The sequence below is a fragment of the Brassica oleracea genome, chromosome C4, assembly GCF_000695525.1.
Source record: "Brassica oleracea var. oleracea cultivar TO1000 chromosome C4, BOL, whole genome shotgun sequence".
NCBI lineage: Eukaryota > Viridiplantae > Streptophyta > Magnoliopsida > Brassicales > Brassicaceae > Brassica > Brassica oleracea.
The window spans coordinates 26,982,857-26,995,488 of NC_027751.1; the positions used below are offsets into that span (position 1 = coordinate 26,982,857).

Sequence of the window (12,632 nt, forward strand, 5' to 3'; positions counted from 1 at the left end):
AGAAAACGTGACGGTTCGGAGCAGGGTTGACGACATTGCAGATGGAAGGCTTCTCACGTTCTCTCCACAAGCAAAAGGCCCCATGGATAAGCAGATTATTGGAGCTTTAAGTGATGTGGACCTTGTGGATCAACAGGACAGTGGATTAATGGATACTGATGTTAATGAGGATGATCTTTTGGGAGATGAGCTCATGGAGATGGAAGGAGATGAGCTATCGAACGCTGATGAGCTATCGAACGCTGATCGTGCTAATGTGGATGAGAAAAAGAAGGTGAAGCACAAGAGACTCGGCGTCAGGAGAAATGCCCCGTTGGGTAGCTCAAGCCGGAAGTTTGAGATCCTCCGTCGGGGTTCTCCAAGTAAAAGAACAGCTCGTTCTAGTTCACTTGCATCAGAGAGAGTTGACAAGTCGGGACGATACCGGTCAGGTTCCAAAAAGGAGTCAAACGGGTCCAAAGGTGATGGTTCGATGAGGTCCAAAAACTCATCCCACCGTTATCAATGAGGACACTCAGTTGGAACTGTCGAGGGATTGGAAACGACCTCACAGTTCGACGCCTTACGGAGATGTGTCGGAAGCATCACCCAGGACTTGTGTTTCTTTCTGAGACGAAGAACAGGAGGCTACTGTTGCAAAACATTCAGGCCGACTTAGGATTTGATCATTTGTTTACCGTTGAGCCACTTGGTCTTAGCAGAGGTTTAGCTCTTTTGTTTATGGATGAATTTCAAGTTAATGTTTTATTTGCAAATAACAGAATGATTGACATCGAAGCAGTCATTGATGGAATAAAAGTCTTTATGACGTTTGTTTATGGAGACCCTGTATTAGAGCGTAGGGAACAAGTATGGGAACGTCTTACGCGTTTCTCAACCACACGAAATGGACCTTGGTTCATGATAGGTGATTTTAATGAAATAACTGATCACAATGAGAAAGTGGGAGGAAGGAAGCGTTCCGATAGTTCCTTCTTGCCTTTTAAGCAGATGCTAAGCCACTGTGGAATGCTGGAATTTCCATTTACTGGGAATAAGCTTTCATGGGTTGGGAAAAGATCAGGAGGAACAACTGTTAGATGCAGATTGGATAGAACAGTGGGTAATGAAGATTGGCATGAAAAGTTTCCTCATACAGCGACAAAGTACCTTAGGCTGTGGGTATCAGATCATCGTCTGATCCTTGCAGATATTCTCACAAAGCCAGTCAGGAAAAAGAAAAAATTTAAATTTGATAAGCGTTGGCTTGATAATGAGGAGCTAAGGAAAGTCATTCTGGAAGGCTGGAAATCAGAGGACCTGCCTCCCGAAGCGAATATAATGGAGCATATAGCTAGCTGTAGAAAAGCTTTGAGTCAATGGAGGAGAAAAAAAAATGTGAATTCGGAAAAGCTAGTCGAGGAACTCAAAGAGAAGGTGGAGGGGCTGTATTCGAATGATGATGCTACTTCAGAGGAAATATCGGAGGCTCTGAAGGAGCTATCTACTGCTCTTAAGGCAGAAGAGATGTTTTGGAGACAGAAAAGTAGGGTCCTCTGGTTAAGGGAAGGTGATAGGAACTCAAAATATTTCCATGCACTGGTGAAGCAAAGGAGAGCAAAGAATAGGATAACGCAACTCCTTGATGAAAATGGAAATTTGGTGGAGGATGAGGAGGGATTAGTAGCCCTTGCTACTAGCTATTTTAGGCAAATATTTGAATCGTCTAACCCAGAGGATATAGCTGAGGCGCTATCAAAGGTTTCGACAACTATTAATGGGATGATAAATGCCGAGCTTACAGCCCCAGTAACTGAATGGGAGGTTAAATTGGAGTTGTTCGCTATGCATCCGGAAAAAGCTCCAGGACCAGATGGAATGTCAACACTCTTTTACCAGAAGTTTTGGGATATTGTCAAAGATGATTTAACTCGTATGGTTAATCAATTCCTTTTCGAAGGGACAATGGCACATGGTCTTAATGATACAAATATTTGCTTAATCCCTAAGATGACAAAACCGAATGAGATGACTAAATTTAGACCTATCAGTCTATGTAATATCAGCTACAAGATAATTTCTAAGGTCTCATGCCAAAGATTAAAGAAGGTTCTTCCACAGAGAATATCGGAGACACAGTCAGCCTTCGTAGCTGGGAGACAGATTACAGATAATATCATGATAGCTCAGGAGATGTTCCACGCTTTGAGAACTAAACCAGGAGGACGGGTTAAACGGATGGCCATAAAAACAGATATGAGCAAAGCATATGATAGGATGGAGTGGTCATTCATTGAGGCAGTTATGAGAAAGATGGGTTTTGCAGAAATGTGGATTGACTGGATTATGAGATGCATCACTTCGGTCAAGTATAAAGTCCTCATGAATGGAGAACCAAGGGGAAACATTGTTCCTGAGAGAGGTTTACGCCAAGGAGATCCTTTGTCTCTTTTCATATTTATTCTATGCACGGAAGCGCTCGTTAGCCTTCTTAATCAAGCAGAGAATCAAGGGAAGATAACGGGGATGCGAGCCGCTCGCGCTTGCCCCTCGGTATCTCACCTTCTCTTTGCTGATGATAGCCTTTTCTTCTGTAAGGCGGAGCCCCATGAATGTGAAGAAGTTATGAAAGTAGTAAAGAAATATGAGAAAGCATCAGGCCAACGCATTAATTTTGACAAATCCTCATTACTCTTTGGTAAAAGGGTTCCATCGAATGATAGGCAGCAAGTCAAGAATACTCTTGGTATACAAAACGAAGGCGGGATGGGCTCATATCTAGGAATCCCAGAGGATATTAGTGGATCAAAGGGCAAATTATTTGCTTTCTTAAAGGAGAAGCTCCTACATAGGGTAAATGGCTGGACTGGTAGATGGTTATCGAAGGGAGGAAAGGAGGTGTTGATTAAATCAATATTGTTAGCTCTTCCGACCTATGTCATGTCCACCTTTGTTCTCCCTTTGGAGATTTGTGAGAATCTAGCGAGTGCCGTTGCATAATTCTGGTGGAGCTCGAACCCTCCAAAAAGAGGAATCCATTGGGCAAAATGGAAAAAGATGTGTGCGCCTAGAGAGGAGTGGGGAATTGGGTTCCGCATGATCCATGAATTTAATCTAGCTCTTTTAGCTAAACAGCTTTGGCGACTTGTGCAATTTCCTGACTCATTAGTAGCGAGAGTTATTCGGGGGAGATATTATCGTCTCAGTTCGCCGTTGCGAATGGGCACATCAGATACCCCATCGTATGTATGGACAAGTATGACTGCAGCGAGGAAGCTATTACTTTTGGGCATCAGAAGTAAAGTGCACTCAGGGTATGAAATCAATGTGTGGGAGGACCTTTGGATCCCTTCGACGCCAGCTAGACCAGCTCAGTCCCGGGCTCCAGCAGTGAACCCAAAGATGATCGTAAGCAGTCTTATACATCCAGCTACAAAGGAATGAGATGTTCGTTTACTGGAACAATATATAGCTCAAGAAGATATTCCGCTGATCCTGAGTTTGGCCATAAGCCCTACCTATCGACGTGATACATTTTGCTGGAGTTACTCAAAGAATGGACAATATACTGTTAAATCGGGGTATTGGGTTGCTACAAACTTGATGAGGGATGAGGAGGATTTAGAAGTTTTACAACCCAGCATTACAAAACTCCAAGGTAAAAGCGCCACAAAAGATCTCCCATCTTATATGGCAATTAATATCAGGACAGGTAGCGGTAACAAGGAATCTGGTACGCCGTAACATGCGATGCGACAATTATTGTCCAAGATGTAGAGCACCAGAAGAGACCGTTACTCATGCTATCTTTGAGTGTCCACCGGCCTTACAAGCATGGGAGTTATCATCAACGCCATCGAGCCCTTAAATATTCCCGGTACCAAGTATTTACGCTAATATGGACTATCTTTTTTGGAGAAAGAATGGTATTCTGGAGCCAGAAGACGATAGAGATCCTTATCCTTGGATAATTTGGTACATATGGAAAGCTAGAAATGATAAGTTGTTTAGAGGCATAAATAGAGATCCACTGGAACTAGTCAGGTATGCAGAGAGTGAGTGCCAAGCTTGGTACAACGCAAGAGACACTGAACCGGTATCGCCACAGGTACAGACTAATGAAGAAACACAAGCCTTAAGCTTGGGTGATATTTGTATGGTGGATGGTTCATGGACCTCTACAGCTCAATTCAGTGGAATGGGATGGGTTTGGAAGGATACAATGGGGAAGATACAACTCATGGGATCAAGGAACTTGCAGAGGAGGGAGACAGCGTTACACTCAGAACTGGAAGCGCTACAGTGGGCAATAGAGAGCATGATACAGCACTCGTACTGTCAGAGGTTTGGGACGGACTGCAAGGACCTGATTGCGATGTTAGAACAGCCACAAGATTGGCCCACCTTCTCAACAGAGCTGGAGATCATTCAAACTCTTCGGTTGTGTTTTTCAGACTTCAAGATCAGCTACTTCCCAAGGATGCATAATGAGATTACGGATTCGCTAGCTAAGAATGCACGTTCTTTTCATAGATCCTTATGTTTTATTGGTTGTTCTATTCCGGTCTGGCTCCCAAGGCCACCTCAAGTTTGAGTAATAAAATAGCCGTTTGCCGTAAAAACAAAAAAAAATAAAAAAAAATAAAATCCTCTGTATCTATCAAAATTTTATTTTTTCTTTTCAAAAGAATCCTCAACTCCACAGAGAGGGTTTTGAAAAAGGAAGATGGGAGGTTCCTGTCTATATGACCCCAAGCAATTGCTTTTTATTTTAATCATCTCAGACTGATTACTTGACTTCCCATCATTTATGATTGCAGTAATCGCCTTCCATTGCTCAGGAGTGAAGTCTGACCCACTAGAACCATAAGAGTTCGTTGCGTGCGCAGTATGCGCAGTGCCACGACCTCCACCTCTTCCATTGGAGCCTCCACGACCTCCTCTTCCTGAGCCTCTTCCTCGTCTTTCATTCATCCATTCGGGATAACCAACAATTTGCCAGCAGTTGTTCTTCTCATGACCTGTCTTCCCGCAGTTCGAGCAAATACGATCCCTTGCTCTGTTTCCATAATTACCGCTGCTAGTATCGGATCTTGCAGCATAAACTTCCCGAGCGTCCCTCTTTGTTGCAGAGTCCTCTGCTTGACCCTCACGCCAAGAAACAAAGCCAATTGCTTCTTGCAAGACAACTTCTCGCGACTTCACTGAATTCAACGGAGCTTCCCCTCTTATTATCTTAGCGTAAACCTTTCCCAAGTTTGGCAGTTCATCAGCTTCAATAATTGCCATCACCACGTTGCCAAATCTTGACTCATCCAAGTGCATTATAAACTGGTGAACGCGTTCGTCTTCTCGTTCCTTCACATATGTCGTAGCTGCTGAGCAATTGCATGCAGGAGGAGGTCTATACGGCTGTAGTTCCTCCCACATCACCTCTAATCGGCCATAATAGTCAATCACAGCTTGCCCGTTTTTTCTGCACGAGGCCAGTTGCTCCATCAAATGGTGAATCCGCACCTTATTCCCAACTTCAAACCTTTTCTTCAGGTTTTCCCACAATTTATGAGCTTCTATGGTAAAGGTCACAGTAGATCTGACCCTTGGCTCTATGGAGGATCTGATCCAACCCACTATTATCAAGTTCACGCTCAACCAAGACTCCAACTCTAGAGTGTCTTTCGTTGGCTTCGGTAATGTTCCATCTATGATAAAGGTCACAGTAGATCTGACCCTTGGCTCTATGGAGAATCTGATCCAACCCACTATCATCGAGTTCACGCTCAACCAAGACTGCAACTCTGGAGTGTCTTTCGTTGGCTTCTGTAATGTTCCATCTATGAACCTGTCTTCTTCTTTGCTCTGAGAGCATTCTTCATCTCCATCGACCACTCGTTATAGTTGTCTCCTTTCACTGAACAGGTGATTAAATCACCTGGGTTGTCTGAAGAGAACAAGGAATATGGCGATATCACCATCTTCTCTCCCTGTTTTTCCATGAATGGCTTCGATTCGTCTTGATCTCCCATTATAACCACGAAAAATTATTTAAGTAGAAATTTCTTGATGCACACATTATTCAGATTGGAGCTCTGATACCATGTGAATCTGATGGAAAAGTTGTGTTTATTCATATGTTCACCTCTGTTTATATATTATAACGACCACCGACATTAGGTAGTTAGTTAGAGATAACTCCTATAACTAATTACATCATTTTCTCCACAATACATGAGTATATCCAAAACATATCATTATCCTCCTATACCCAGCGCGGCGGCTGGGGGCGGAGGTGCCCTCTCTTCGTTTTCATGTCTTCTCTCTTGCTGCTCTTTGGCCGCATGCTTCTCTTCCAACATGTTGCATGTTCTGGAGTAGGATTTCTAACCAGTGTTCTCCGCTGGCGAGGGGTTTGTCGTCGGAGACGTCTCAGCTACTTTTGGAGTCTCAATGAGGTTGCTGAAGGGATTGTTTGGGGCGGTCATATTTTTGAGTTGGGCATAGATTTTTTTTTTTTTCTGGTCTAGATCTACAATGTTTTTCTCCATCGTTTGTTGTGGAGTGATGGGTTGAAGCTCCAATTCGGCCACGTGGTGGTCTGCTATGTTTCTGGGTCGTGGGCTCATCCTTCTTCGAATTTTTTGGTCTCAGATTCTTTTTTGTGTCGATGTCGACCAGTTCTTCATCTCCGTGGTCAGGTGGTCACTGGTGGTCTTTGTCCTTGGCGACGGTTCTAGAGCTATGGCGCGCATGAGTTATGGTGCTAGTTTTGTTCAGGCTCGTGTGGGTGTGGTTTGTGGTTGTATCCACTGGTCTCCGGTGGATTCCGAATATCGTCTATGACTTTTGGTCACTCCAGATTTTGGTATACAATAGCTTCTCATCACGGCTTCCTTCAGTCATATCCGAGAGTTTAAGGGATGGATTTTATCCAAAGTTTTCTCCTCTTGGTTCAATTTGTATATTCATATTCCATTGACACCGAAGTAGGGATTTCACAGCATAGAATTTGGCTTTCGGTTCTCGGAGGTCACAATAGTGGAGACAGTTCTCGGGTAGTAATTCTAGTCTCAAAGGTTATAAGAACTCGAATAAAGAACTCTCTTTATTAATCTCTTAAGGAAACACTCAAAAACCTTAATCTCAATCTCTTAAACTCTCAAAGGTATGCAACACTCTTGCAACTCTTTATATAGAGATTATATTTCCTAAACTCATTAGGAAACTATCCTAATCCTAAACTCATTAGAATTGGTATAACTTCATGTTTATCTCCAACATTCTCCCCTTTAAACTTGAAGTTAACTATGTCTTGAACTCCAACTAATTCTCTCATCTCTTTGAACTTGATTCTCCCAAGTGCCTTAGTTAAAATGTCTGCTCTTTGCTCCACGCCTGGCACATGTTGAACCTCTACTTGCTCATTCTCTACACATTCTCTTATGAAGTGATATCGCTTGTGAATGTGCTTGCTGCGTCCATGAAATACAGGATTCTTTGTTAACGCTATTGCTGACTTGTTGTCGATACATATCATTACCTTCTTACACGATTTCTCGGTGATCTCTTCCATTAGCTCTTGCAACCATATTGCTTGTTTAGCAGCTTCAGTGGCAGCCATAAACTCTGCTTCACAGGATGATAATGCGACTGTCTCTTGTTTCTGCGAGCACCATGTAATGGGACATTTGTTCAAGTAGAAAACATGCCCCGTTGTACTTCTCCCATCATCTTCATCTATGTTATGGCTGCTGTCACTAAACCCAACTAACTCCATCTTCTTTGCTCGACTGAAAGTAAGGCCGTGAGAACTAGTGCCTTTTAAGTACCTTAGTATGTGCTTCAACGCAGCCACATGAGATGTCTTTGGTTCGTGCATGTATCGGCTCAACAGACCCACACTATACGCGAGATCAGGACGTGTGTGTAGTAGGTACCTTAGACATCCTATATTGCGTCTGAACTCCTTCTCATCCGCATTCTGTTCCTTCGACGCTTTTGATAGAACCAAACCTGCATCTATTGGTGTGTGAACTGCATTGCAATCCTCCATGCCTGCTTCTTGTAGAATCTTAGTCGCATATCTTCCTTGGTTTAGTGTTATCCCGTCTTCACTCTCTATGACCTCGATTCCAAGATAATATGTTAGTAATCCCAAATCACTCATCTCAAATATTGTAGACATCTCTTTCTTGAAATCGATGATCATCACTTCACTTGATCTGGTAATGAGAAGATCGTCAACATACATGGCCACTAGGAGGAGTACATCTCTGGTTTGTTTTCAGTACAGGGAGGGTTCCTTGGAACACTGCTTGAAGTTTAAGTCTTCAAGCACCCTATTGAGCTTTTCATTCCAAGCTCTTGGAGCTTGCCTCAATCCATATAACGTCTTCTTAAGTTTATACACTTTATTCTCACTTCCTTTGATCACAAACCCCTCTGGTTGTGTTACGTACACGTCTTCCTTTATGTCCCCGTGGAGAAAGGCAGTCTTAACATCTAAGTGGTGTACTTTCCAGCCATTACAAGCTGCAATCGCTATTATGAATCTCACGGTTTCAATGCGCGCTACTGGCGCAAAGACTTCCTTAAAGTCTATCCCATGTCTCTAAATGGAGCCCTTTGCTACAAGTCTTGACTTATGTTTGTTTATGCTTCCATCTGAATTACACTTGATTTTGAAGATCCACTTTAGACCTATTGGGTTAACTCCTTCGGGTAGATCCACCAACTCCCACGTTTTGTTCTTGATAATAAAAGATATTTCATCCTCACATGCTTCCTTCCACACCTTCTCTTCTATTGCATCTTTAAAATCCCAAGGCTCTTCGTTCATGAGTAATAGTAGCCTCTCTCCTTCGGCTTCTGCTAGACATATGTAATCGCTCAAGTAGCCTGGTGGTTTAGATACCCTTGTTGATCTCCGTAGGTTTGAATCCTCGGTGATGATGTCTTCTTCAGAAGAGAGTTCCTCGACATCGCTATTTGGGGCGTTATTAACGCTGTCCAGATCCTCTGTTTCTTCTTCATTGCCATCATCACTTATACCTTGATTCCCAAAGGTTCTGAAGCTGATCTTATATCTTCCTGGTTCCTTGACTTCTTCACTTGAGTTGTACCACTTCCATGTCTTGTGCTCATCGAACACAACGTCCATGCTTACTATTATTTTTCTGCTGGTTGGATCGAGCATTCTATAAGCTTTGGAGCCTGGTTCTGTCCCGAGATGCACTAGAGTTCTTGATCTGTCGTCCAGCTTTCTTAGGTGAGGTGCATCAACTTTTGCATACCCTATACACCCGAATACTCTAAGGTGCTTTACACTCGGCTTCTTCTTCTTAAAGGCTTCGTAGGGAGTCTGTGAATCCAACGTCCGTGTTCCAACCTGGTTGATAAGATAAGTAGCATGTCGTATGGCTTCTCCCCAAAGATAATTAGGAATATTCATATGCTTTAGAATACTCCTTGTCATCTCCATCAAAGTTCTATTACGTCTCTCCACAACTCCGTTCTGCTGCGGTGTATACGGAGCAGTTAGATGTCTTTGAATTCCAGACACTTCACAGAATCTTTGAAACTCAATGGGCGTGAATTCTCCACCTCTGTCGGTCCTTAGTGTCTTAATGCTTGTTTTCGCTTCTTGTTCAACCATTGTCTTGAAGATTTTGAACTTATCGAATGCATCTCCTTTATTTTTCAGTAGAATGGTCCACATATAATGTGAATGATCATCCACACGTACAAATATGTATCTGTTTCCTGCTGCAGTGGCTGGTGTAATGGGACCGCATAGGTCTCCGTGGATGAGTTCCAGTGGCTCTGCTGCTCGATAGCTTGTTGCTTGTGGAAAGACCTGTCTCGTTTGCTTGCCTCGTAAGCATGATTCACATGTTTCTCTTTCTACTTCTATTTTAGGTATACCATGGACTAGCTCCTTTCGTATCATTAGCTTCATTGAATCGACTCCAATGTGACCCAACCTTGCATGCCATCTCGCTGAATCACTCTGCACTTCTAGTTTTAAGCACTTTGCGTCGCCTATCTCCATAAGTACTTTGTAGAGACAATTCCTTGACCTGTTAGCTTTTACGATCAAGTTACCATCCCTATCATGAAGTGTAAGGTAGTCTTCTCTCATCCTTACATCGCACCCAGCCTCTGTAGCTTGACCAAGACTAATGATGTTGCTTCTTAGGTTTGGTAGAAAATATACTTCAGACAGGAGTTTTTGTTTGCCGGCTTGGGTGATGAACAAGATGGAACCCTTCCCTGAACCTTACCTTTCCTGTAACGGTTTCGTCGATGCTCTTGAAGTAGCTTTTGTTTCCTGTCATATGATTGCTAGCACCGTTGTCCAGGTACCAAATCTTATCTCCATCCATGCTTGATTCAAACTCCTTAGGTCTCACGCTTCTTTCATTAAGATAGACCACTTCATGCATCATTAATTTATCAGCCTCTTGTGTGTCATCTTCTTTACTTTCTTGTGCCTCAGAGAGCTTAAGCAATCTGTCTGGACATGTTGCAGCGAAGTGTCCTATCTTATCACACCTGAAACAGGTTACTCTGGATGCATCTTTTCTGTCCCAATACGAGCGACCTCGTCCTCTCCCTCTATAGTAGCCACGACCTCCTCGACCTCTTCCTCTATAACCATTATAATACTCTTGGTGTGATTGAGACTCCATGTTAGTGTACATTAATTTTCTTTGTTGATTGTCTTGATGTTCTTCTTCTTCATCGCATATCCGTTCTTCATAGGTTTTTAAGCGACCTATGATATCTTCAAAGCTAGTCGTCTTGAGATCGAGGATTTGTTCAAGCGATGCGACTATGTGGATATACTTTTTTCTGGGTATGCTCGATAAGAATTTCTTTACGAGTTTAGATTCTTCCATGTTTTCTCCAAATGCCGCTGATTTTGTCGATATTTCAGACAATTTACCAGTAAATTCATCAATGCTCTCGTTGTCCTTCATCTTAAGACGATCAAACTCAGCCATAAGAGTTTGTAGTCTCGCTTCTCGCACTCTGTCTGCACCTACGTGTCGAGCTTTAATTGCATCCCAAACCTTCTTTGCAGTCTCCAACTCACCTACTTGTAGAATTAGGGCTTCCAGGATCGATTGAAATAGAAGCGCCGTTGCCATATCGTTCTTGTCTGATGCATCCGATTCAGTCTCCACAATCTCCCATACTTTATGGACTTTGAGTAGAATTTTTATTCACATAGCCCACACTGTATAGTTTGTTACGTTTAGCATTGGACACTTGATCGACGATGGACCTCCTCCTTCTTTTGCCTTCGCTACCACGATATCTTTCATGATTGAATCGTGAAAGTAATGGCTCTGATACCAAATCTAGTCTCAAAGGTTATAAGAACTCGAATAAAGAACTCTCTTTATTAATTTCTTAAGGAAACACTCAAAAACCTTAATCTCAATCTCTAAAACTCCCAAAGGTATGTAACACTCTTGCAACTCTTTATATAGAGATTATATTTCATAAACTCATTAGGAAACTATCCTAATCCTAAACTCATTAGAATTGGTATAACTTGAGGCCCAAGTTAACTTCATGTTTATCTCCAACAGTAATTGATTGTCTTTGTGTCAATTTTTGGTTATCATCCACTTCACGGTGCCATAATAGCTCGTTTGAACTCTTGCGGTTGTGTACATTGAATTTTTATGCAGGTTATTGGAGACGTCTAGGCAGGTTTTGGCAATGAAATCAACTCGCTTTTTGAACGGTTTACTTTGGAGCGTGTACAACTTGATTCCTCGGACCAACATCAGTATGAGTAACCTTCCTCTCTATGTTTGTCTAGCACTTCATAGATAGTGACGGTTCTAACTTTTGAGGAGTTCATCGGTAATTATCTGCTTCGGAGGAGACATGAGAACTCCCGGCATCCGAGGAAACAAAGAGAACCTTACTTTTTCATGGTCATCGTGCTAGGTTTAGTGGGTGGACAAAGCTAGAATTGTTATATATTGAGTTGGGATATTTTGTTCAAATAGGATTTGTAATTGAATCTGAATTCTTTTATTCGGGTTGGTTAATATATATTTCCTTAAATGAAATAAAATAATAAGATATCTGATATTACTTGAGAGTATTTAACCTGACGTATTGGTAATTTCAGCTCAGCATATATAATATAATAAGAGTTGGTGTTTTCTTCCATTATGTTTTCAGATTAGAAACGGTGTTCCAAAAAAAAAGTTCTTAGATTGGATAAATCAGTCAAGCAACTGAAACAAGATATTCCTATATTGCTTTGCTCAATCTGTCAGTCAAGCCACTGAAGAAAAAAAACTTATATATCAGCTCAGTCAAGCAACTGAAACAAGATATTACTATATTGCTTTGCTCAATCAGTCTGTCAAGCCAATGAAAAAAAATAACTTATATATCAGCAATCCTTTTGCTTATATATAATATATATTTTGTTCCACTTGGAAACTTTTAACTCTTTATCGCTTCAAAATGATACCTTCAATTTTGTCTCCTCTACTGAAAATTGAATTTTTTTTTAAAAAGAACTCTATTTAAGATGTTTTCGTGTGAATGCATTCTACTCGTTTAATATAATTTTCATATGAGAAAAAAAATATATGTTTTTGTGTTTGTGGTGAAATGTGGTG

The 12,632-nt window shown here is 41.8% G+C and overlaps 1 protein-coding gene across 1 annotated transcript; it reads right to left on the reverse strand.

Moving 5' to 3' along the window:
- Positions 1–10,193: 10,193 nt before the first annotated feature.
- LOC106338531 lies at positions 10,194–11,129 on the reverse strand. Its single transcript, XM_013777488.1, has one exon. It carries the CDS (start codon positions 11,127–11,129, stop codon positions 10,194–10,196), a length of 936 nt encoding a protein of 311 aa, XP_013632942.1.
- Positions 11,130–12,632: the final 1,503 nt, after the last annotated feature.

Bases quoted from the DNA above. Each gene is read 5' to 3' on its own strand.
- LOC106338531 (XM_013777488.1), bottom strand. From the start codon at position 11,129: ATGGCAACGGCGCTTCTATTTCAATCGATCCTGGAAGCCCTAATTCTA.